The sequence below is a fragment of the Balaenoptera physalus genome, assembly GCF_965194825.1.
Source record: "Balaenoptera physalus genome assembly, chromosome: 7".
NCBI classification, from domain to species: Eukaryota; Metazoa; Chordata; class Mammalia; order Artiodactyla; family Balaenopteridae; genus Balaenoptera; species Balaenoptera physalus.
In genome coordinates this window covers 88,994,758-89,018,787 of record NC_138886.1, presented here as the reverse complement: position 1 = coordinate 89,018,787, position 24,030 = coordinate 88,994,758, and the positions used below count along the sequence as shown (strand labels likewise).

The 24,030-nt window shown below is 40.1% G+C and overlaps 1 protein-coding gene across 1 annotated transcript in view; it reads left to right on the top strand.

Moving 5' to 3' along the window:
* FAM240B (family with sequence similarity 240 member B) overlaps window positions 1-24,030 on the top strand; it is a 56,614-nt gene that overhangs the window by 12,362 nt on the left and 20,222 nt on the right. Inside the window, exon 2 of the mRNA XM_082470007.1 lies at window positions 1,719-1,864. Within this exon, the coding sequence (XP_082326133.1) occupies window positions 1,722-1,864 (143 nt within the window). The 5' untranslated portion in view covers window positions 1,719-1,721. The remainder of the gene's footprint in view (window positions 1-1,718; window positions 1,865-24,030) is intronic.

Sequence of the window (24,030 nt, the reverse complement as noted above, 5' to 3'; positions counted from 1 at the left end):
AGGCTCAGAGAGAACCTGGAGAGCCCCAGGGTACAGTGCCCTCCCACACACTTCTGGCACAGTTTTGCCCAAGTCAGTTGTGGCTACAGAAATGACCAGATGAATAGAAGGTGGATCTAGGAGGAAAAATAGGAGTGGATTAAAAAAAAATCTTTACAGAATACTCAAAGTGACCTTCAGTTCCAGAAAACAAAGTTTATTCCTACTTTAGGACATTTATACATCTCTACAAGTGGGAAGGTCTTGCCACCTCTGGCACAGGTGTCAGTCTGTTATTATAAATGTAATATAAATAAAATATTCTATGTTATTCTGTATTATAAATAATTCTATATTATAAATTGCATATTCTATAGCATAAAATATTATAATTCTATAATATAGAATTACCGTTCTATATTATAAATATGAAATAATAAATGGGTTATTTATTCCCTGAAAGCTTTTCTAAACTTCTCTCTCACCCCCAATCCTCTGGGCTGCTCCCCCCAGTCAATCCAGCTTGAATGGGATCACTGGGACTCTGTAGCAAGGGAGTGAAGGTCCAGCTCCTTTCCAGTCTCCAGCCAGGGACAAAGTTCTTCTCTGAGCAGGCACTCACCAGCAGGCAGAAAAGGATTTGTTTTGCAGTCCTTTTTGTCTACCTGTCCACCAGAGCCACTAAGATCTGGAAAATGGGCAATGTTCAGGCAAAAAGTAAATGTTTTTTAGTAGTAAACATGTATACTTCCAAATACAGTCACCATTTCTTGTGATGAGGATTGATAGAATAGAGGGCATCCACTTTGAAGATGGACAGACCTAGATCCAAATTTCTGCTCTTTCATGTTCAGTTATGAGGCTATATGCAAATTCTGCCTCTCAGTTTCCTCATCTGAACCATGAGTTCAGAACCAACCATCTCACAGAGTTGTAGTGAGGATCAAATGGGACAGTGTGTAAGAAAAGCCTATTGCACATTATATGCTCAATAAATGGTAGATGTTATTATGTGAGGAAGGATGGAAAGAACATAACATTTTCTGGGTGCCTGTTTTTTGCCTTGCATTGTGTTTAGAGCTTTGCATACACCATCTTGTTCTACACACACACACACACAAAGCTGTGAAGTAATTGTTAAAGGATAATTTTTAAAGTTAAAACCATGACTCTTATACAAATATAAAATGAACTTGTAACAAATATTTTACTTAACTTACAATAATTAATGAGAAAACTATTAAGATACTACAACTGATTCAAGGAGAATTAAAAAAACACATATATAGACAATCAAGAATATTAAAATGAATTTATAAGTAGATGAAAATTGGTTGATATTCACAGGGATATCAATCACATTCCACTGGACAAAATATATTTGAATCTCTATGTTCAAAAATCATTTGCATTACTATACTTTTTCTATAATTTACAGAGTTGTAAAATAGCTCAAAGTCATGAAAGGGACAGGCCCTTGTAGAATCAGATAATCTGGAAGGGTTATCAGACGTCCTTTGTATTTTTGTTCACTTCAGAATGTTTCACAGTATATTCTGGCATTAACCATTATTATCCCCATTTGCAGTTGACAAACAAAATCATAGTGACTGTGTGATTTATCTACAGGCACAAGAAGTGTAATTGGCAGTGTATGGATTCAAACTCATCTTTCATCACTCCAAAATTAGAGTGGCTTTATTTGAAGTACTTGGATTTGTTTTTTCTTTTATTTTCAGAGGATGAACAATCAATACATACGCCGAGAAGTCTTCTGTTGTGAAACTTGTCATGAGCTCAAAAGCTTCTGGGAGAAAGAAATTAGCAAACAGACTGGTTACCGGGAACTGGAGGAAGATCGTCAGGGAAGGAGTGCCCTGAGAAAGTATGTGGATTGTTTCTTCACTATTTTTTAAGGTAGATTTCCCCAGAAATATACCAGATGTGAAGATGGGGAAACTGAATTGTTTTCATTACCCACTGTTCTAATAATGCAAATATTGGAGGTGGTATGGTCAAGTCGGTGTAGCCACAAAACAAAAGGAGAATGAGGTTTAGAAGGAAGACATTTATTATACACACAGCTTTCAGAGAGAGTGTCACTGCATACCATGCAGGCCCACAGGATAAGCACCAGGTTTTGGCCAGGTGGCAGAAGATGAAAGCAGAGGGAAAGTCTAAGCCAGAGCCTTTATCAGGGTTTCCAAGGAAAAGGAAAGAAAAGGCAGAGTAAACAGTTTAGGATTGGCTAGTTTGAATAATTCCTGAGAGTTGTGGGATTTAGGGATTGTCTCTAGTTGTCTGGTGCCTGGCCTGGTCCTGGGATGATATAGGGCAGGGGAAATATGGCTTTATCTATGAGAGTTAGATAAGGAGGTGGTTAGGGCCACAGACTCAGGATTGGTTGACATGCAGAAGAAAGGGCTAGCCCTGTCAAGGGCAGCCAGAAAGCTTTCTAAGATGTCAAAATATCATAAAATATAGAAAATTAAAGACATGATTAATTCATCTACTCATTTAGTCTTGCTACCATCTATTTCAGAGTTTCCCAACCTCAGCACTACTGACATTTAGGGTCTTATAATTCTTTGTTACTGAGGCAGTTGTCCTATGCTTTGTAAGATGTTTAGCAGCATCCCTCAAAACATTAGATGCTGGTAGGACTCCCCTGCCACATTGTGACAACCAAAAATATCTCCTGACATTGCCAAATGTCCCCTGGAGGGCAAAGTTGCCCCTGATTGAGAATCAATGACTTATAGATATGAACAAGCTTTTCTTGGTGTAAACAAAAATTAGTTTCTGTTATTTATATCTTTTTTTTTTTTTTTAATTTATTTATTTATTTATGGCTGTGTTGGGTCTTCGTTTCTGTGCGAGGGCTTTCTCCAGTTGCGGCAAGCGGGGGCCACTCTTCATCGCGGTGCGCGGGCCTCTCACTATCGCGGCCTCTCTTGTTGCAGAGCACAGGCTCCAGACGCGCAGGCTCAGTAATTATGGCTCACGGGCTTAGTTGCTCCGCGGCATGTGGGATCTTCCCAGACCAGGGCTCGAACCGGTGTCCCCTGCATTAGCAGGCAGATTCTCAACCACCGCGCCACCAGGGAAGCCCTGTTATTTATATCTTAATGAACTGAAAAAATCTCTTCCTCACCCTGCCTCTGCTGCAATCCTCAGAACACGAGGATACACTAAATTTCAGAGTCAGGTCAACAGATGTGTATAAGTGTGAAAGATACCACATCTGATATGATACATATTAAGATCCTTGGGGGAAGAATAATGTGATCTTCCTCTTACTGGCAGTTGAACTTGTTCTAGTCAAAGAAGTCTGCTGAGAGGGGAACATTTATTTATGTGAGAAGACGTGTCACAAGTGTCAACATCGCTCTGACTAAAAGGGCAAGCACCTGCCCTCACACATGTAGTGCCCTGGAGCAGATGGATCAGCTCAACTTTTCAGGGACTCTCTGGGTTCTCTGTCCCTAAAATGGGAACAGCCAACCAGGCTGTCTATTTGCTGAGATGCCCACTTACAAGTGGAATCGCACCTGTGTGTTCTGCTTGACAGCAAGGCATGTGCTTCCATGTTTCTGAGTATGCTGAGCTACAAACATGTGTAATTCACATATGTTGCACCAACATTAACTTCTAAAAACTTTTCTTCAGCTCCTGAGGGGAAATAGCCTCTCTCTATATCCAGAGAAGAGCTCTACCATTATTCCAGTTACATTCCTGGTTGTCCAACAAGAAAACCCAGGTTTTTCTAAATGCTAAAAGAGTTACATGTTAGAGCATACAGTCCTGAAGAGTCCAGGGGAGCAAGAAGAGTCAGTTGTATGGTCCCTGCCATCTTCCTCCCTTAGTCCTGGTGCACAAGCCCACTGGGAGCCAGAGCCCCACATGAGCCCTGTACTGCATCTTCCTTTCCAGAAGCCCTGGGGTGTGGGAATAAGAGCAAAATTTGCAATATGATCTGATTTTTTTAATATATAGATGCAGTTTATTCATATGTATAGGGAAAGACTAGAAGAAAATACTCAAAAATATTAAGAGGGTTATTTTTGACTGGTGGAATGGCAAATTTTGTGTGCATGTGTTCTTCTATTTTTTCCAAAGTTTCTAAAATGACACTGTACCATATTATAATTAGGAAAAAAGTTATTAAAAAAAGCAGCCATTTGCAAATGGTCCATAGAACAAATGAATTAATTATCCAGGCTCTAATGTGCCCCCTAAAAAGACTCCCTTCAGAGTTTGGAGCAGTTTTCTCTTCCTTCTATAGCCAAGAGAATAAATCTTCAAAATGTGCTCATCATGAAACGTTTTAGCATTGTCTCCCCCAAATAAATGTTTGAAGATGGAGACAGAGCTGCTGCCTTGCTCAGAGAAGAGGAAAATCAGCAGAGGCTGGGGGAGGAGAGGCACCTTCTATGGTCTCCTCCTCTGTTCTTTTTTTTTTTTTTTTTTTTTTTTTTAACATCTTTATTGAAGTATAATTGCCTTACAATGGTGTGTTAGCTTCTGCTTTATAACAAAGTGAATCAGTTATACATATACAATATGTTCCCATTTCTCTTCCCTCTTGCATCTCTCTCCCTCCCACCCTCCCCATCCCATCCCTCTAGATGGTCACAAAGCACCGAGCTGATCTCCCTGTGCTATGCGGCTGCTTCCCACTAGTTATCTATTTTACATTTGGTAGTGTATATATGTCCATGACACTCTCTTACCCTGTCACATCTCACCCCACCCCCTCCCCATATCCTCAAGTCCATTCTCTAGTAGGTCTGTGTCTTTATTCCCGTCTTGCCACTAGGTTCTTCATGGCCTTTTTTTTTTTTTTTTTTTTTTTCTTTTTTTTTTTTTTTTTCCCCTTAGATTCCGTATATATGTGTTAGCATACTGTATTTGTTTTTCTCTTTCTGACTTACTTCACTCTGTATGACAGACTCTAACTCCATCCACCTCATTACAAATACCTCCATTTCATTTCTTTTTATGGCTGAGTAATATTCCATTGTATATATGTGCCACATCTTCTTTATCCATTCATCTGTCGATGGACATTTAGATTGCTTCCATGTCCTGGCTATTGTAAATAGAGCTGCAATGAACATTTTGGTACATGACTCTTTTTGACCTATGGTTTTCTCAGGGTATATGCCCAGTAGTGGGATTGCTGGATCGTATGGTAGTTCTATTTGTAGTTTTTTAAGGAACCTCCATACTGTTCTCCATAGTGGCTGTATCAATTTACATTCCCACCAACAGTGCAAGAGTGTTCCCTTTCCTCCACACCCTCTCCAGCATTTATTGTTTCTAGATTTTTTGATGATGGCCATTCTGACCGGTGTGAGATGATATCTCATTGTAGTTTTGATTTGCATTTCTCTAATGATTAATGATGTTGAGCATTCTTTCATGTGTCTGTAGGCCATCTGTATATCTTCTTTGGAGAAATGTCTATTTAGGTCTTCGGCCCATTTTTGGATTGGGTTGTTCGTTTTTTTGTTATTGAGCTGCATGAGCTGCTTGTAAATCTTGGAGATTAATCCTTTGTCAGTTGCTTCATTTGCAAATATTTTCTCCCATTCTGATGGTTGTCTTTTGGTCTTGTTTATGGTTTCCTTTGCTGTGCAAAAGCTTTTAAGTTTCATTAGGTCCCATTTGTTTATTTGTGTTCTTATTTCCATTTCTCTGGGAGCTGGGTCAAAAAGAATCTTGCTGTGATGTATGTCATAGAGTGTTCTGCCTATGTTTTCCTCTAAGAGTTTGATAGTGTCTGCCCTTACACTTAGGTCTTTAATCCATTTTGAGTTTATTTTTGTGCATGGTGTCAGGGAGTGTTCTATTTTCATACTTTTACATGTACCTGTCCAATTTTCCCAGCACCACTTATTGAAGAGGCTGTCTTTTCTCCACTGTATATGCTTGCCTCCTTTATCAAAAATAAGGTGCCCATATGTGTGTGGGTTTATCTCTGGGCTTTCTATCCTGTTCCATTGATCTATATTTCTGTTTTTGTGCCAGTACCAAACTGTCTTGATTACTGAAGCTTTGTAATATAGTCTGAAGTCAGGGAGCCTGATTCCCCCAGCTCCATTTTTCGTTCTCAAGATTGCTTTGGCTATTCGGGGTCTTTTGTGTTTCCATACAAATTGTGAAATTTTTTGTTCTAGTTCTGTGAAAAATGCCAGTGGTAGTTTGATAGGGATTGCATTGAATCTGTAGATTGCTTTGGGTAGTAGAGTCATTTTCACAATGTTGATTCTTCCAATCCAGGAACATGGTATATCTCTCCATCTATTTGTATCATCTTTAATTTCTTTCATCAGTGTCTTATAATTTTCTGCATACAGGTCTTTTGTCTCCTTAGGTAGGTTTATTCCTAGATATTTTATTCTTTTTGTTGCAATGGTAAATGGGAGTGTTTTCTTAATTTCACTTTCAGATTTTTCGTCATTAGTGTATAGAAATGCAAGAGATTTCTGTGCATTAATTTTGTATCCTGCTACTTTACCAAATTCATTGATTAGCTCTAGGAGTTTTCTGGTAGCATCTTTAGGATTCTCTATGTATAGTATCATGTCATCTGCAAATAGTGCCAGCTTTACTTCTTCTTTTCCGATTTGGATTCCTTTTATTTCTTTGTCTTCTCTGATTGCTGTGGCTAACACTTCCAAAACTATGTTGAATAATAGTGGTGAGAGTGGGCAACCTTGTCTTGTTCCTGATCTTAGTGGAAATGGTTTCAGTTTTTCACCATTGAGGACAATGTTGGCTGTGGGTTTGTCATATATGGCCTTTATTATGTTGAGGAAAGTTCCCTCTATGCCTACTTTCTGCAGGGCTTTTATCATAAATGGGTGTTGAATTTTGTCGAAAGCTTTCTCTGCATCTATTGAGATGATCATATGGTTTTTCTCCTTCAGTTTGTTAATATGATGTATCACATTGATTGATTTGCGTATATTGAAGAATCCTTGCATTCCTGGGATAAACCCCACTTGATCATGGTGTATGATCCTTTTAATGTGCTGTTGGATTCTGTTTGCTAGTATTTTGTTGAGGATTTTTGCATCTATGTTCATCAGTGATATTGGCCTGTAGTTTTCTTTCTTTGTGACATCTTTGTCTGGTTTTGGTATCAGGGTGATGGTGGCCTCGTAGAATGAGTTTGGGAGTGTTCCTCCCTCTGCAATATTTTGGAAAAGTTTGAGAAGGATAGGTGTTAGCTCTTCTCTAAATGTTTGATAGAATTCACCTGTGAAGCCATCTGGTCCTGGGCTTTTGTTTGTTGGAAGGTTTTTAATCACAGTTTCAATTTCAGTGCTTGTGATTGGTCTGTTCATATTTTCTATTTCTTCCTGGTTCAGTCTCGGCAGTTTGTGCCTTTCTAAGAATCTGTCCATTTCTTCCAGGTTGTCCATTTTATTGGCATAGAGTTGCTTGTAGTAATCTCTCATGATCTTTTGTATTTCTGCAGTGTCAGTGGTTACTTCTCCTTTTTCATTTCTAATTCTATTGATCTGAGTCTTCTCCCTTTTTCTCTTGATGAGTCTGGCTAATGGTTTATCAATTTTGTTTATCTTCTCAAAGAACCAGCTTTTAGTTTCATTGATTTTTGCTATTGTTTCCTTCATTTCTTTTTCATTTATTTCTGACCTGATCTTTATAATTTCTTTCCTTCTGCTGGCTTTGGGGTTTTTTTGTTCTTCTTTCTCTAATTGCTTTAGGTGCAAGGTTAGGTTGTTTATTCGAGATGTTTCCTGTTTCTTGAGGTAGGCTTGTATTGCTATAAACTTCCCTCTTAGCACTGCTTTTGCTGCGTCCCATAGGTTTTGGGTCGTCGTATCTCCATTGTCATTTGTTTCTAGGTATTTTTTGATTTCCCCTTTGATTTCTTCAGTGATCACTTCGTTATTAAGTAATGTATTGTGTAGCCTCCATGTGTTTGTATTTTTTACAGGTCTTTTCCTGTAATTGATATCTAGTCTCATAGCGTTGTGGTCGGAAAAGATACTTGATACGATTTCAATTTTCTTAAATTTACCAAGGCTTGATTTGTGACCCAAGATATGATCTATCCTGGAGAATGTTCCATGAGCACTTGAGAAAAATGTGTATTCTGTTGTTTTTGGATGGAATGTCCTATAAATATCAATTAAGTCAATCTTGTTTAATGTATCATTTAAAGCTTGTGTTTCCTTATTTATTTTCATTTTGGATGATCTGTCCATTGGTGAGAGTGGGGTGTTAAAGTCCCCTACTATGATTGTGTTGCTGTCGATTTCCCCTTTTATGGCTGTTAGTATTTGCCTTATGTATTGAGGTGCTCCTATGTTGGGTGCATAAATATTTACAATTGTTATACCTTCCTCTTGTATCGATCCCTTGATCATTATATAGTGTCCTTCTTTGTCTCTTGTAATAGTCTTTATTTTAAAGTCTATTTTGTCTGATATGAGAATTGCTACTCCAGCTTTCTTTTGATTTCCATTTGCATGGAATATCTTTTTCCATCCCCTCACTTTCAGTCTATATGTGTCTCTAGGTCTGAAGTGGGTCTCTTGTAGACAGCATATATATGGGTCTTGTTTTTGTATCCATTCAGCCAGCCTGTGTCTTTTGGTGGGAGCATTTAATCCATTTACATTCAAGGTAATTATCGATATGTATGTTCCTATTCCCATTTTCTTAAATGTTTTGGGTTTGTTATTGTAGGTGTTTTCCTTCTCTTGTGTTTCTTGCCTAGAGAAGTTCCTTTAGCATTTGTTGTAAAGCTGGTTTGGTGGTGCTGAACTCTCTCAGCTTTTGCTTGTCTGTAAAGGTTTTAATTTCTCCATCGAATCTGAATGAGATCCTTGCTGGGTAGTGTAATCTTGGTTGCAGGTTTTTCTCCTTCATCACTTTAAGTATATCCTGCCACTCCCTTCTGGCTTGCAGAGTTTCTGCTGAAAGATCAGATGTTAACCTTATGGGGATTCCCTTGTGTGTTATTTGTTTTTTTTCCCTTGCTGCCTTTAATATGTTTTCCTTATATTTAATTTTTGACAGTTTGATTAATATGTGTCTTGGTGTGTTTCTCCTTGGGTTTATCCTGTATGGGACTCTCTGTGCTTCCAGGACTTGATTAACTATTTCCTTTCCCATATTAGGGAAGTTTTCAACTATAATCTCTTCAAATATCTTCTCAGTCCCTTTCTTTTTCTCTTCTTCTTCTGGGACCCCTATAATTCGAATGTTGGCACGTTTAATGTTGTCCCAGAGGTCTCTGAGACTGTCCTCAGTTCTTTTCATTCTTTTTTCTTTATCCTGCTCTGCAGTAGTTATTTCCACCATTTTATCTTCCAGGTCACTTATCCTTTCTTCTGCCTCAGTTATTCTGCTATTGATCCCATCTAGAGTATTTTTAATTTCATTTATTGTGGTTTTCATCATTGCTTGGTTCCTCTTTAGTTCTTCTACGTCCTTGTTAAATGTTTCTTGCATTTTGTCTATTCTATTTCCAAGATTTTGGATCATCCTTACTATCATTATTCTGAATTCTTTTTCAGGTAGACTACCTATTTCCTCTTCATTTGTTAGGTCTGGTGTGTTTTGACCCTGCTCCTTCATCTGCTGTGTGTTTTTCTGTCGTCTCATTTTGCTTATCTTACTGTGTTTGGGGTCTCCTTTTCACAGGCTGCAGGTTCGTAGTTCCTGTTGTTTTTGGTATCTGTCCCCAGTGGCTAAGGTTGGTTCAGTGGGTTGTGTAGGCTTCCTGGTGGAGGGAACTAGTGCCTGAGCTCTGGTGGATGAGGTTGGCTCTTGTCTTTCTGGTGGGCACGTCCACGTCTGGTGGTGTATTTTGGGGTGTCTGTGGCCTTATTATGATTTTAGGCAGCCTCTCTGCTAATGGATGGGGCTGTGTTCCTGTCTTGCTAGTTGTTTGGCATAGGGTGTCCAGCACTGTAGCTTGTTGGTCGTTGAGTGAAGCTGGGTCTTGATGTTGAGATAGAGATCTCTGAGAGATTTTTGCCGTTTGGTATTACGTGAAGCTGGGAGGTCTCTTGTGGACCAGTGTCCTGAAGTTGGCTCTCCCACCTCAGAGGCACGGCCCTGATGCCTGGCTGGAGCACCAAGAGCCTTTCGTCCACACGGCTCAGAGTAAAAGGGAGAAAAAATAGAAAGAAAGACAGAAAGAAAGAAAGAGGCTATAATATAGTGAAGTAAAATAAAGCTATTGTAAAGCAAAGCTATACAGACAAAATCGCACCCAGAAGCATATACATATACACTCACAAATAAAGGAAAAGGGGAAAAATTAATATATCCTGCTCCCAAAGTCCACCTCCTGAATTTGGGATGATTCGTTGTCTATTCAGGTATTCACCAGCTGCAGGCCCATCAAGTTGTTTGTGGAGTTTTAATCCGCTGCTTCTAAGGTTGCTGGGAGAGATTTCCCCTTATCTTCCCTGTTCGCACAGTTCCTGGGGTTCAGCTTTGGATTTGGACCCGCCTCTGCGTGTAGGTCGCCTGAGGGCGTCTATTCCCCGCACAGACAGGACGGGGTTAAAGGAGCAGCTGCTTCGGGGGCTCTGGCTCCCTCAGGCCGCGGGGAGGGAGGTGTACAGAGGAGGCGGGGTGAGCCTGCGGCGGCCGAGGCCGGCGTGACGTTGCACCAGCCTGAGGCGGGCAGTGCGTTCTCCCGGAGAACTTGTCCCCGGATCACGGGACCCTGGCAGTGGCGGGCTGCACAGGCTCCCGGGAGGGGCGATGTGGAGAGTGACTTGTGCTCACACACAGGCTTTTTGGAGGCGGCAGCAGCAGCCCCAGCGTCTCACGCCCGTCTCTGGGGTCCGTGCTGATCGCCGCGGCTCACGCCTTTCTCTGGAGTTCGTTTAGGCGGCACTCTGAATCCCCTCTCCTTGCGCGCCGCGAAACAAAGAGGCAAGAAAAAGTCTCTTGCCTCTTCGGCAGCTGCAGACTTTTTCCCGGACTCCCTACCAGCCAGCTGTGGTGCGCTAACCCCTTCAGGCTGTGTTCACGCCGCCAGCCCCAGTCCTCTCCCTGCGATCCAACCGAAACCGAAACCCGAGCCTCAGCTCCCAGCCCCGCCCGCCCCGCCGGGGGAGCAGACAAGCCTCTCGGGCTGGTGAGTGCTGCTCCGCGCCGAGCCTCTGTGCGGTAGTCTCTCCGTTTTTTTCCTCTGTGCCCCTGTTGCTGTGGGGTCTGCGGTGATCACCGCGGCTCGCGCCCTTCTCTGGAGTTCGTTTAGGCGGCGCTCTGAATCCCCTCTCCTTGCGCGCCGCGAAACAAAGAGGCAAGAAAAAGTCTCTTGCCTCTTCGGCAGCTGCAGACTTTTTCCCGGTCTCCCTCCCAGCCCGCTGTTGTGCGCTAATCCCTTCAGGCTGTGTTCACGCTGCCAGCCTCAGTCCTCTCCCTGCGATCCGACCGAAGCCGAGCCTCAGCTCCCAGCCCCGCCCGCCCCGGCGGGGGAGCAGACAAGCCTCTCGGGCTGGAGAGTGCTGCTCGGCGCCGAGCCTCCGTGCGGGAACCTCTCCGCTTTGCCCTCCGCACCCCTGTGGCTGCGCTCTCCTCCGTGGCTCCGAAGCTTCCCCCCTCTGCCACCCGCAGTCTCCGCCCGCGAAGGGGCTTCCTAGTGCGTGGAAACCTTTCCTCCTTCACGGCTCCCTCCCACTAGTGCAGGTGCCGTCCCTATTCTTTTGTCTCTGTTATTTCTTTTTTCTTTTGCCCTACCCAAGTACGGGGGGAGTTTCTTGCCTTTTTGGAGGTCGGACGTTTTCTGCCAGCGTTCAGTGGGTGTTCTGTAGGAGCAGTTCCACGTGTAGATGTATTTCTACTGTATCTGTGGGAAGGAAGGTGATCTCCGCGTCTTACTCTTCCGCCATCTTCCCGAGGACCCTCCTCCTCTGTTCTTGAGTCTCACTTACCAGAGCTGTTGCCCCCTATCAACTATGAATATAAAACTCAAAAAGCCTTCTTAATTTGGTAAACAATGAATGACAACATAGTGGTTTTGTTATTATTTTTGTTAAAAAACAAAAACAAAACAAAAAATACAGCCACATATATCCCAGATGAACCAAGTTGCACAGAAAGAATATAAATATTTTTAAACCAAAACCAGCCTGTCAGAATATTTGCTTAAATATTGCTTATGTAAGCAAACAGTTTGAAATATTGTCCTAGAATAATTATCTTCCAGGATACACTTGACCAGACCAATGAATAGCATAAAACCGCGGGTCCCTATTTCACCTAAGGCTATGGCTTTCCAAAATGCTTATATGTAAGTGAATAACCTGAGACACACACATAACACTGACACCTTTTGTTATTTTACCCTCCATTTATAAAAGTGGCAATTTCAAGCCACTGTACAATCAAGAAATGTTCTAAATGAACAGTAGAAGACAAAAACCTCAAAAAAAAAAAAACCTCAAAATTTTCCACCAATGCCTTTGTTGATAGTAGAAGAGAGCCAATAATGCCTTATGTTCCTCAGCTGGGCTAACCTGCAAGGCCTTGTGCCAAAGCTGAGTAGAGTGGAAACAGGTGTTTCACCACGGACATGCTCATTAGCACATGCCTACGGGTTCACTGACTGAGAGTAATGCAACCAGAGCTGCAGAGAATCCATTTACCCTAGGAACACATGTGTGTGGAAGAAACCCTGGAGGTAAGATCACAAGGCAAAGTGGGTGGCCTCAGAACTAGAAACCCTCTTACTCTCTCTGAGTCTGGCTAGCAAGAAGCAACACAGCAGGCGTCAGTCCCCTGGAGAAGTTGAAATCTGTGTGCAAATAACTGATTGAGGCAATTTGAGAGAAGTCAAGTGTACTGTAGGTACAACGAACAAATCTCCTGGTGTGTTGGGACAGTCCAGGTTTATGTATATCAATTTGTTATAATTATGAATTGTGCTCCCTTTTATTTCCAAAGTATCTCAATTTAGATGATAAATTATATGAACACCTAAGCCTAAATAACCAGCCTGTAACTATAACTGAGTAAATGTACAATGCTTATATGAAAATAATATGAAAATAATATAAAATAATATTAATGCAAGAAGTATGATCTTCAAAATACCTCTTCAGAATTTAGCAGAGCTCAGAGTGTCTAAGTGAGGAGAGGGGTTTATCAGACCTCACCCCAAGACCACTCACCTCCTTCTGCTTTGATTCCTACTTATCAGTTATGTCAATCAGGATGCTTTCAGAAGCAGGTTAACAAAATATCCAACTCATAATCTCCAAGCCAGCTGAAATCATCATTTCAAACTTTTTATAAGATTTTGTCTACGAAAAATAACCAGTGAGAAAAATTTTAGTTAGTTTTTCTCATTCAAACTGAAGGGGTGAGGTATATGGCTGGTAAACTGAGTTGTTCAGAGCAGTATGCTGAGCTGCCCTGTGACCAGATCCAGCTGGTGAGCTGAAGGTCAAAGGGAACCAGGATCAGGCCCATCTTTCCCCACTATGGAAAAACCACTGTAAAGGCATGTTCCTTATTACACAGGAATAGGAGCAGCAAAAGCATCATCTGACCTTTCATATTAAAACAAAAGCACAGAGATTATGATTATAGTGTGAAATCTGAATTGGGAGACCAAGGACTCAGTAAATTACAAATTCCTTGATGACAAGGATTATTATTTTACTGCTCTTCTTTACATATTGGGGTAGCCACAGAGGTGCTCTAAACTTGCAATGGGGAGAAAGTTGACTAAGAGCCCTAGGTGCTGCCTTTCTGGATCTGCCATTTTATTTGAGCTGAGGCCACATTTACCACTGACTGCTCTAGCCAATGACTGAGCATGGCAGGGGTAGCTAGTCCTGGGAAATTCCTGTGTGACAGAACTCCTCTACTGGGAAACTTTTACCCAGGGACTCCTCATCAGCTCAGCTAAGCTTTCTCAGAACTATGCTGTGGTTCAGGCCTTTTCCTACCCAATCATTCCTTCCTTCTCACTCTCCTTTCACAGGTGTTAGACCAGCATGCTAATCTGAAGGCTATCCCTTACCATTTCTGTTTCTTCCCCCCAACCCCTGATTTATTTTTCATGGTTGATTCCTTCGAATCTGCTTCTTGGAGGACCCAAACTGACACATATCTTTAGGGCCTAGCAAGCACATGATAGAAAAAAAAACAAAAAACTAATTATGTGCCCAATTGATCGTCTGTGGTTCTTAGTAAGGACATTGTGATTCTGGTTTGTGATTCTGGCTTATGGTTCTTAAAAAAAGTCCTCCTTTCTAGTCACATCCCATACTTATCAAGCAGAATCTGTGTTCCTAGATATTAATTACAACTCCTCCACAAATCAGATGAATCTAGAACAATAAATAGTAAATATCATTTGGTCTCCATTTGAAAAGTGAGGTCAATATTTCTAGGCTTAAGGAAAAAAATGTTCTCTTCAAGTTTAATGTCAGCTTTATTGCTCCTCTACTGTATCTGACTCTGCATACCAATTTTTAAGCATTATCTTTCTCATATTGACCTTCCTTACTACAAAAGAAAAGAACTATATATACACTTATATTCACCAGCTTACTGAGAGCACAAAGATAAAGAGAAGCAACACGGTGATGAAAGATATTGACCAGAAAGGGGCAGGAAACAGTCTAAATACTCATAAAATAGGATTTAATGGGAACTAGGTAGATAGTGGCATCTATGATCCATCTGGCAATAAATGGTGATATAGCTAATACAAAAAGTGAATAAATGTGTCATAAACCCCAGATTCCTAAATTCTGTTCCTAGAATAAATTCATCATTCCAAATGTGTTGATTTGGTTCCTCCAAGAAGCAGAGGGCAAGATGAAATTAGATGGGTGTGAGATTTATTGCAGGAAGCACCTGTGAGAGAAAAATGGGAAGCAAGTTATGGTGTGTTGGTAAACATTTAACGACTGGCTCTCTGTGGAAAAAATGTATACACATATATATGTACATAAGTTTATTATAAATTTTACTTGTATAAAGATGTGTGACATATATTTTACAAATAATAAGAAAACATGCAATGCTCTTTATTACACATTTCATATATCCAACTGATTCTCACAGCATCCTTCTATTGGTTTTTGCCAACCTTTTGTCTCTATAGCCAACCTATGGTTGCAATTCAGCTATGATGGGACAAAACCAGACAACGAATAAATGCTTAATTACTATACAATTCAGCAAAGTCAGATTGTTAAGGATGATAGTTTTCTAGTGCTGGAAGAGCTTTTCCACATTCTTTTTTTGCCATTCACAACATAATAGTTACAGAAGACAGGGCACACTTCTAAGTTTAATTTGCATTATTAAGATTTTCTCCTTCACTTTCTTAAATCTAGATGAGGGGTCAGCAAATATTTCCTATAAAGGACAAAGTAGTAAATATTTTGGGCTTTGTGGGTCATGTGCTCTATGTTGCAACTACTCAATCGTGCCGTTGTATGAAAGCAGTCACAGAAAATATGTCACAAATGGGCAGGGCTGTGTTCTGATAAAACTTCATTTACAAAAACAGGCAACTGGCCAGCAGGATCTCTGAGTAACACATTTTCATGCCCACCACACCAAGGAAAAGTTAAAGCCCCTTTAATTAATGATGAATTCTCATTATATTATGTCCCTACAGTTCAATGAAACATACAGGCAGCAACCTTTATTACTGAGCTTTAAAAGACCCCAGGTGACAAAAGCCATGTACATTTGGGGGCAGATTTATTTACAGAGCCTTTCAGAGATGGTTAACAACGGGAGCTTGTGAGCTTGTCTATTTCCCAGGTTGGAGAGGTTGATTGCAAATAAAATAACAAGATGATTACTTAATACCCATAATGAAGGAATATAATTATTAAAATTACTAATAGGTGGATCTCAATACAAGGTCATATAAAGAAAAATGTGCATGGACCTATGTCCACTAATGGGAGAGCAGCCGTTACATGTTTTATCTTCCCTTTCAAACCGGCAAACTATATTTCTATGTCATTCATTCTATTTAAAGTTGAGGTAGAATGAGGATGATATCCCCCCATGTCCCTATTCTCTCAATATTTCAACTTTCAATCCTTGGTTGCTAATGTGCTTAGGCAACATCACCACCAAACAACAGGCCAACATTCCAAATTCTTTCCATTCTTTCTTGGGACCATAATTGAGCAGAGTTTTATGTAAGAAGTTTCTTGGAGTCAGTTTGATAATAGGTGTCTACAGCTTTCAAAATATTTATACCCTCTAGTTATTCACCTCTGGGGATCTCTTCAAGGAAAGTAGACTGGTATATGGAAAGAGTATTAATTATTATCATACTCATTTTAGGGTTATTTACAAGAGTAAAAAATTAGGTTGAATCTAATTTTTCTTTATTCATTATTGTGTATTCTAATTTATCCATAATAATCATGCATTGCTTTAGCATTGTTATGAATTGTGTCCCCCCAGATTCATATGTGGAAGTCCTAACTGCCAGCACCTTAGAATGTGACTGTATTTGGAGATAGGGCCTTTAAAACAAGTGACAGTTAAAGTGAGAGCTTTTAGGGTGGGACCTGATCCAAGTAACTGTTGTCCTTATAAGAAGAAGAGGTTATGATACACAAAGAGACACCAGGGATGCACAAACACAGAGGAAAGGCCACATGAGGATGGAGCAAGAAGGACATCTGCATGTAAAAGAGAGAGGCCTTGGGAGAAATCAAACCTGCTAACACCTTGATCTTGAACTTTCACCCTCCAAAACAGTGAGACAATAATTGTCTGTTGTTTAAGCTAACCAGCCTGGTATTTTGTTATGGTAGCCCTATTAAATGAATAAAATGATTTATCCAACTTAAGAAACTAACCAAGCATATACATTTTTTTAAACATCTTTATTGGAGTATAATTGCTTTACCATGGTGTGTTAGTTTCTGCTTTATAACAAAGTGAATCAGCTATACATAAACATATGTCCCCATATCTCCTCCCTCTTGCGTCTCCCTCCCACCCTCCCTATCCCACCTCTCTAGGTCTTCGCAAAGCACCAAGCTGATCTCCCTGTGCTATGTGGCTGCTTCCCACTAGCTATTTATTTTACATATGGGAGTATATATAAGTCCATGCCACTCTCTCTTCGTCCCAGCTTACCCTTCCCCTTCCCCGTGTCCTAAGGCCATTCTCTAGGTCTGCATCTTTATTCCTGTCCTGCCCGTAGAACCTTCAGAACGATTTTTCTTTAGATTCCATATATAAGTGTTAGCATACGGTATTTATTATTCTCTTTCTGACTTACTTCACTCTGTATGACAGACTCTAGGTCCATCTACCTCACTACAAATAACTCAGTTTTGTTTCTTTTTATGGCTGAGTAATATTCCATTGTATATATGTGCCACATCTTCTTTATTCATTCATCTGTCAATGGACATTTAGGTTGCTTCCATGTCCTGGCTATTGTAAATAGAGCTGCAATGAACATTGTGGTACATGACTCTTCTTGAATTATGGTTTTCTCAGGGTATATGCAGAGTAGTGGGATTGCTGGGTGGTATGGTAGTTTTATTTTTAGTTTTTTAAGGAAACTCCATACTGTTCTCCATAGTGGCTGTATCAATTTATGTTCCCACTAACAGTGCAAGAGGGTTCACTTTTCTCCACACCCTATCCAGCATTTATTGCTTTCAGATTTTTTGATGATGGCCATTCTGACCAGTGTGAGGTGATACATCATTGTAGTTTTGTTTTGAATTTCTCTATGATTAGTGATGTTGAGCATCCTTTCATGTATATGTTGGCAATCTGTATATCTTCTTTGGAGAAATGTCTATTTAGGTCTTCTGTCTGTCTTTGGATTGTGTTGTTTGTTTTTTTGGTATTGAGCTGCATGAGCTGCTTGTAAATTTTGGAGATTAATCTTTTGTCAGTTGCTTCATTTGCAAATATCTTCTCCCATTCTGAGGGTTGTCTTTTCATCTTGTTTATGGTTTCCTTTACTGTGCAAAAGCTATTAAGTTTCATTAGGTCCCATTTGTTTATTTTTGTTTTTATTTCCATTTCTCTAGGAGGTGGGTCAAAAAGGATCTTGCTGTGATTTATGTCATAGAGTGTTTTTCCTGTGTTTTCCTCTAAGAGTTTTATAGTGTCTGGCCTTACATTTAGGTCTTTAATCCATTTTGAGTTTATTTTTGGGTATGCTGTTAGGGAGTGTGCTAATTTCATTCTTTTACATGTAGTTGTCTAGTTTTCCCAGCACCATTTATTGAAGAGGCTGTCTTTTCTCCATTGTATATTCTTGCCTCCTGTATCAAAAATGAGGTGACCATATGGGCGTGGGTTTATCTCAGGGCTTTCTATCCTATTCCATTGATCTATATTTCTGTTTTTGTGCTGGTACCATACTGTCTTGATTACGGTAACTTTGTAGTATAGTCTGAAGTCTGGGAGCCTGATTCCTCCAGCTCCGTTTTTCTTTCTCAAGATTGCTTTGGCTATTTGAGGTCTTTTGTGTTTCCATACAAATTGTGAAATTTTTTGTTCTAGTTCTGTGAAAAATGCCAGTGGTAGTTTGATAGGGATTGCATTGAATCTGCAGATTGCTTTGGGTAGTATAGTCATTTTCACAATGTTGATTCTTCTGATCCAAGAACATGGTATATCTCTCCATCTGCTTGTATCATCTTTAATTTCTTTCATCAGTGTCTTATAGTTTTCTGCATATAGGTCTTTTGTCTCCTTAGGTAGGTTTATTCCTAGTTATTTTATTCTTTTGGTTGCAATGGTAAATCGGAGTGTTTCCTTAATTTCTCTTTCAGATTTTTCATATTAGTGTATAGGAATGCAAGAGATTTCTGTGCATTAATTTTGTATCCTGCTACTTTACCAAATTCATTGATTAGCTCTAGTAGTTTTCTGGTTGCAACTTTCGGATTCTCTATGTATAGTATCATGTCATCTGCAAACAGTGACAGCTTTACTTCTTCTTTTCTGATTTGAATTCCTTTTATTTCTTTTGCTTCTCTGATTGCTGTGGCTAAAACTTCCAAAACTATGTTGAATAATAGTGGTGAGAGTGGACAACCTTGCCTCTTTCTTATCTTAGAGGAAATGGTTTCAGTTTTTCACCATTGAGAATGATGTTGATGGTAGATTTGTCATATATGGCCTTTATTATATTGAGGTAAGTTCCATCTATGCCTACATTCTGGAGGGTTTTTATCATAAATGGGTGTTTAATTTTCTCAAAAGCTTTTTCTGCATCTATTGAGATGATCATATGATTTTTCTCCTTCACTTTGTTAATATGGTGTATCACATTGATTGATTTGCGTATATTGAAGAATCCTTGCATCCCTGGGATAAATCCCACTTGATCATGGTGTACGATCATTTTAATGTGCTGTTGGATTCTGTTTGCTACTATTTTGTTGAGGATTTTCCATCTATGTTCATCAGTGATATTGGCCTGTAGTTTTCTTTCTTTGTGACGTCTTTGTCTGGTTTTGGTATCAGGGTGATGGTGACTTCGTAGAATGAGTGTTCCTCCCTCTGCTATATTTTGGAAGAGTTTGAGAAGGATGGGTGTTAGCTCTTCTCTAAATGTTTGATAGAATTCGCCTGTGAAGCCATCTGGTTCTGGGCTTCTGTTTGTTGGAAGATTTTTAATCACAGTCCCAATATCAGTGCTTGTGATTGGTCTGTTTATGTTTTCTATTTCTTCCTGGTTCAGTCTCAGAAGGTTGTGCTTTTCTAAGAATTTGTCCATTTCTTCCAGGTTGTCCATTTTATTGGCATATAGTTGCTTGTAGTAATCTCTCATGATCCTTTGTATTTCTGCAGAGTGTGTTGTAACTTCTCCCTTTTCATTTCTAATTCTATTGATTTGAGTCTTCTCCCTTTTTTTCTTGATGAGTCTGGCTAATGGTTTATCAATTTTATCTTCTCAAAGAATCAGCTTTTAGTTTTATTGACCTTTGCTATTGTTTCCTTCATTTCTTTTTCATTTATTTCTGATCTGATCTTTATGATTTCTTTCCTTCTGCTAATTTTGGGTTTTTTTTTTTTCTTCTTTCTCTAATTGATTAGGTGTAAGGTTAGGTTGTTTACTTGAGATGTTTCTTGTTTCTTGAGGTAGGATTATATTGCTATAAACTTCCCTCTTAAAACTGTTTTTGCTGCATCCCATAGGTTTTGGGTCATTCTGTTTTCATTGTCATTTGTTTCTAGGTATTTTTTTTGATTTCCTCTTTTATTTCTTCAGCGATCTCCTTGTTATTTAGTATTGTATTGTTTAGCCTCCATGTGTTTGTATATTTTACAGATTTTTTCCTGTAATTGATATCTAGTCTCAGGGTGTTGTGATCAGAAAAGATACTTGACACAATTTCAGTTTTCTTAAATTTACCAAGGCTTGATTTGTGACCTACGATATGTATCCTGGAGAATGTTCCATGAGCACTTGAGAAGAAAGTGTATTCTGTTGTTTTTGGATGGAATGTCCTATAAATATCAATTAAGTCCATCTTCTTTAATGCATCATTTAAAGCTTGGGTTTTCTTATTTATTTTCATTTTGGATGATCTGTCCATTGGTGAAAGTGGGGTGTTAAAGTCCCTTACTCTGATTGTGTTACTATCCATTTTCCATTTTATGGCTCTTAGCATTTGCCTTATGTATTGAGGTGCTCCTATGTTAGGTGCACAAATATTTACAATTGTTATATCTTCATCTTGGATTGATCCCTTGATCATTATGTAGTGTCCTTCTTTGTCTCTTATAATAGTCTTTATTTTACAGTCTATTTTACCTGATATGAGAATTTCTACTCCAGCTTTCTTTTGATTTCCATTTGCATGGAATATCTTTTTCCATCCCCTCACTTTCAGTCTGTATGTGTCCCTAGGTCTGAAGTGTTTCTCTTGTAGACAGCATATATATGAGTCTTGTTTTTGTATCCATTCAGCCAGCCTATGTCTTTTGGTGAGAGCATTTAACCCATTTGCATTTAAGGTAATTATCAATATGTATGTTCCTATTACCGTTTCTTAATTTTTTGGGTTTGTTATTGTAGGTCTTTTCCTGCTCTTGTGTTTCCTGCCTAGAGAAGTTCCTTTAGCATTTGTTTTAAAGCTGGTTTGGTGGTTCTGAATTCTCTTAGCTTTTGCTTGTCTGTAAAGGTTTTAATTTCTCTGTCTAATCAGAATGAGATCCTTGCTGGGTAATCTTGGTTCTCAGTTTTTCCCTTTCGTCATTTTAAATATGTCTTGCCACTTCCTTTTGGCTTTCAGAGTTTCTGCTGAAAGATCAGCTGTTAACCTTATGGGGATTTCCTTGTATGTTATTTGTTGTTTTTCCCTTGCTGCTTTTAATATTTTTTCTTTGTATTTAATTTTTGATAGTTCGATTTATATGCATTCTGGCATGTTTCTCCTTGGATTTATCCTGTATGGGAATCTCTGCCCTTCCTGGATTTGATTGACTATTTCCTTTCCCATATTATAGATGTTTTCAACTATAATCTCTTCAAATATTTTCTCAGTCCCTCTCTTTTTCTCTTCTTCTTCTGGGATCCCTATAATTAGAATGCTGGTGAGTTTAATGTTGTCCCAGAGGTCTCTGAGACTGTCCTCAATTCTTTTCATTCTTTTTTCTTTATTTTGCTCTGCAGTAGTTATTTCCACTATTGTATCTTCCAGGTCACTTATCTGTTCTTTTGACTCAGTTATTCTGCTATTGATTCCTTCTAGAGAAGTTTTAATTTCATTTATTGTGTTGTTCATCAATGTTTGTTTACCCTTTAGTTCTTCTAGGTCCTTATTAAACGTTTCTTGTATTTTCTCCATTCTATTTGCAAGATTTTAGATCATCTTTACTATCGTTACTCTGAATTCTTTTTCAGGTAGACTGCCTATTTCCTCTTCATTTGTTTGGTCTTGTGGGTTTTTACCTTGCTCCTTCATCTGCTGTGTGTTTCTCTGTCTTCTCATTTTGCTTAACTTACTGTGTTTGGGGTCTCCTTTTCGCAGGCTGCAGGTTCGTAGTTCCCGTTGTTTTTGGTGTCTGTCCCCAGTGGCTAAGGTTGGTTCAGTGGGTTGTGTAGGTTTCCTAGTGGAAGGGACTGGTGTCTGTGTTCTGGTGGATGAGGCTGGATCTTGTCTTTCTGGTGGGCAGGACCACGTCCAGTGGTGTGTTTTGGGGTGTCTGTAACCTTATTATGATTTTAGGTAGCCTCTCTGCTAATGGGTGGGGTTGTGTTCCTGTCTTACTATTTGTTTGGCATAGGGTGTCCTGCACTGTAGCTTGCTGGCTGTTCAGTGGTGCTGGGTCTTAATGTTGAGATGGGGATCTCTGGGAGAGCTTTCACCATTTGATATTACATGGAGCTAGGAGGTCTCTTCTGGACCAATGTCCTGAACTCGGCTCTCCCACCTCAGAGGCACAGGCCTGACACCTGGCCAGAGTACTAAGACCCTGTCAGCCACACGGCTCAGAAGAAATGGGAGAAAGAAAGAAAAAAGAAATAAAAAGAAAAAAAAATTATTAAAGTAAAAAATTTAAAAAGTATTAAAATTAAAAAAAATAGGTGATTTAAAAAGAAAGAAAGAAAGAAGAGAGCAATCAAACCAAAAAACAAATCCACCATTGATAACAAGCGTTAAAAACTATATTTAAAAAAAAACACAGTAAAGCAGACAGACAGAACCCTAGGAGAAATGGTAAAAGCAAAGCTATACAGACGAAATCACACAAAGAAGCATACCCATACACACTCACAAAAAGAGAAAAAGGAAAAAATATATATATGTATATATTTTTAAAAAAGGAAGAGAGCAACCAAATCAGTAAATAAATCTAGCAATGATAATAAACTCTAAATACTAAACTAAGGTAAACATAAAACCAGAAACCAGTCAGTCACATACAGCAAACCTCAAGTCTGCTGTTGCTCCCAAAGTCCACCGCCTCAATTTTGGCATGATTCGTTGTCTATTCAGGTATTCCACAGATGCAGGGTACATCAAGTTGATTGTTGAGATTTAATCTGCTGTTCCTGAGGCTGCTGGGAGAGATTTCCCTTTCTCTTCTTTGTTCGAACAGCTCCTGGGGTTCAGCTTTGGATTTGGCCCCACCTGTGCATGTAGGTCTCCTGAGGGCATCTGTTCCTGCCCAGAGAGGATGGGTTTAAAGGAGCAGCTGATTAGTGGGTTCTGGCTCACTCAGGCAGGGGGGAGGTCTGGGTACGGAATGTGGGGTGAGCCTGTGGCAGCAGAGGCTGGCGTAATGTTGCAACAGCATGAGGTGCACCGTGTGTTGTCCTGGGGAAGTTGTCCCTGGATCACGGGACCCTGGCAGTGGTGGGCTGAACAGTCTCCTGTGAGGGGAGATGTGGATAGTGACCTGTACTTGCACACAGGTTTCTTGGTGGCTGCAGCAGTAGCCTTAGTGTTTCATGCCCATCTCTGGTGTCTGTGCTGATAGCCATGGCTCACACCTGTCTCTGGAGCTTGTTTAGGCAGTGCTTTGAATCCCCTCTCCTAGCGCACCCTGAAACAATCTCTTGCCTCTTAGGCAGGTCCAGACTTTTTCCTGGACTCCCTCTCGGCTAGCTGTGGTGCACTAGCCCCCTTCAGGTTGTGTTCACACAGCCAACCCCAGTCCTCTTCCTGGGGTCTGCCGCCGAAGCCCGAGCCTCAGCTACCAGCCCCGACCTGCCCTGGCGGGTGAGCAGACAAGCCTCTCAGGCTGGTGAGTCCTGGTTGGCAGCGATCCTCTGTGTGGGAATCTCTCCACTTTGCCCTCTGCAACCCTGTTGCTGCGCTCTGCTCTGTGGCTCCGAAGTTTCCTCCGCCCCCTGCCACACCCCATCTCCGCCTGTGAAGGGGCTTCCTAGTGTGTGGAAACTTTTCCTCCTTCACCGTTTCCTCCCAGAGGTGCAGGTCCCATCCCTATTCTTTTGTCTCTGTTTTTTCTTTTTTCTTTTGCCCTACCCGGGTACGTGGGAGGTTTCTTGCCTTTTGGGTAGTCTGAGGTCTTCTGCCAGCATTCAGTAGGCGTTCTGTA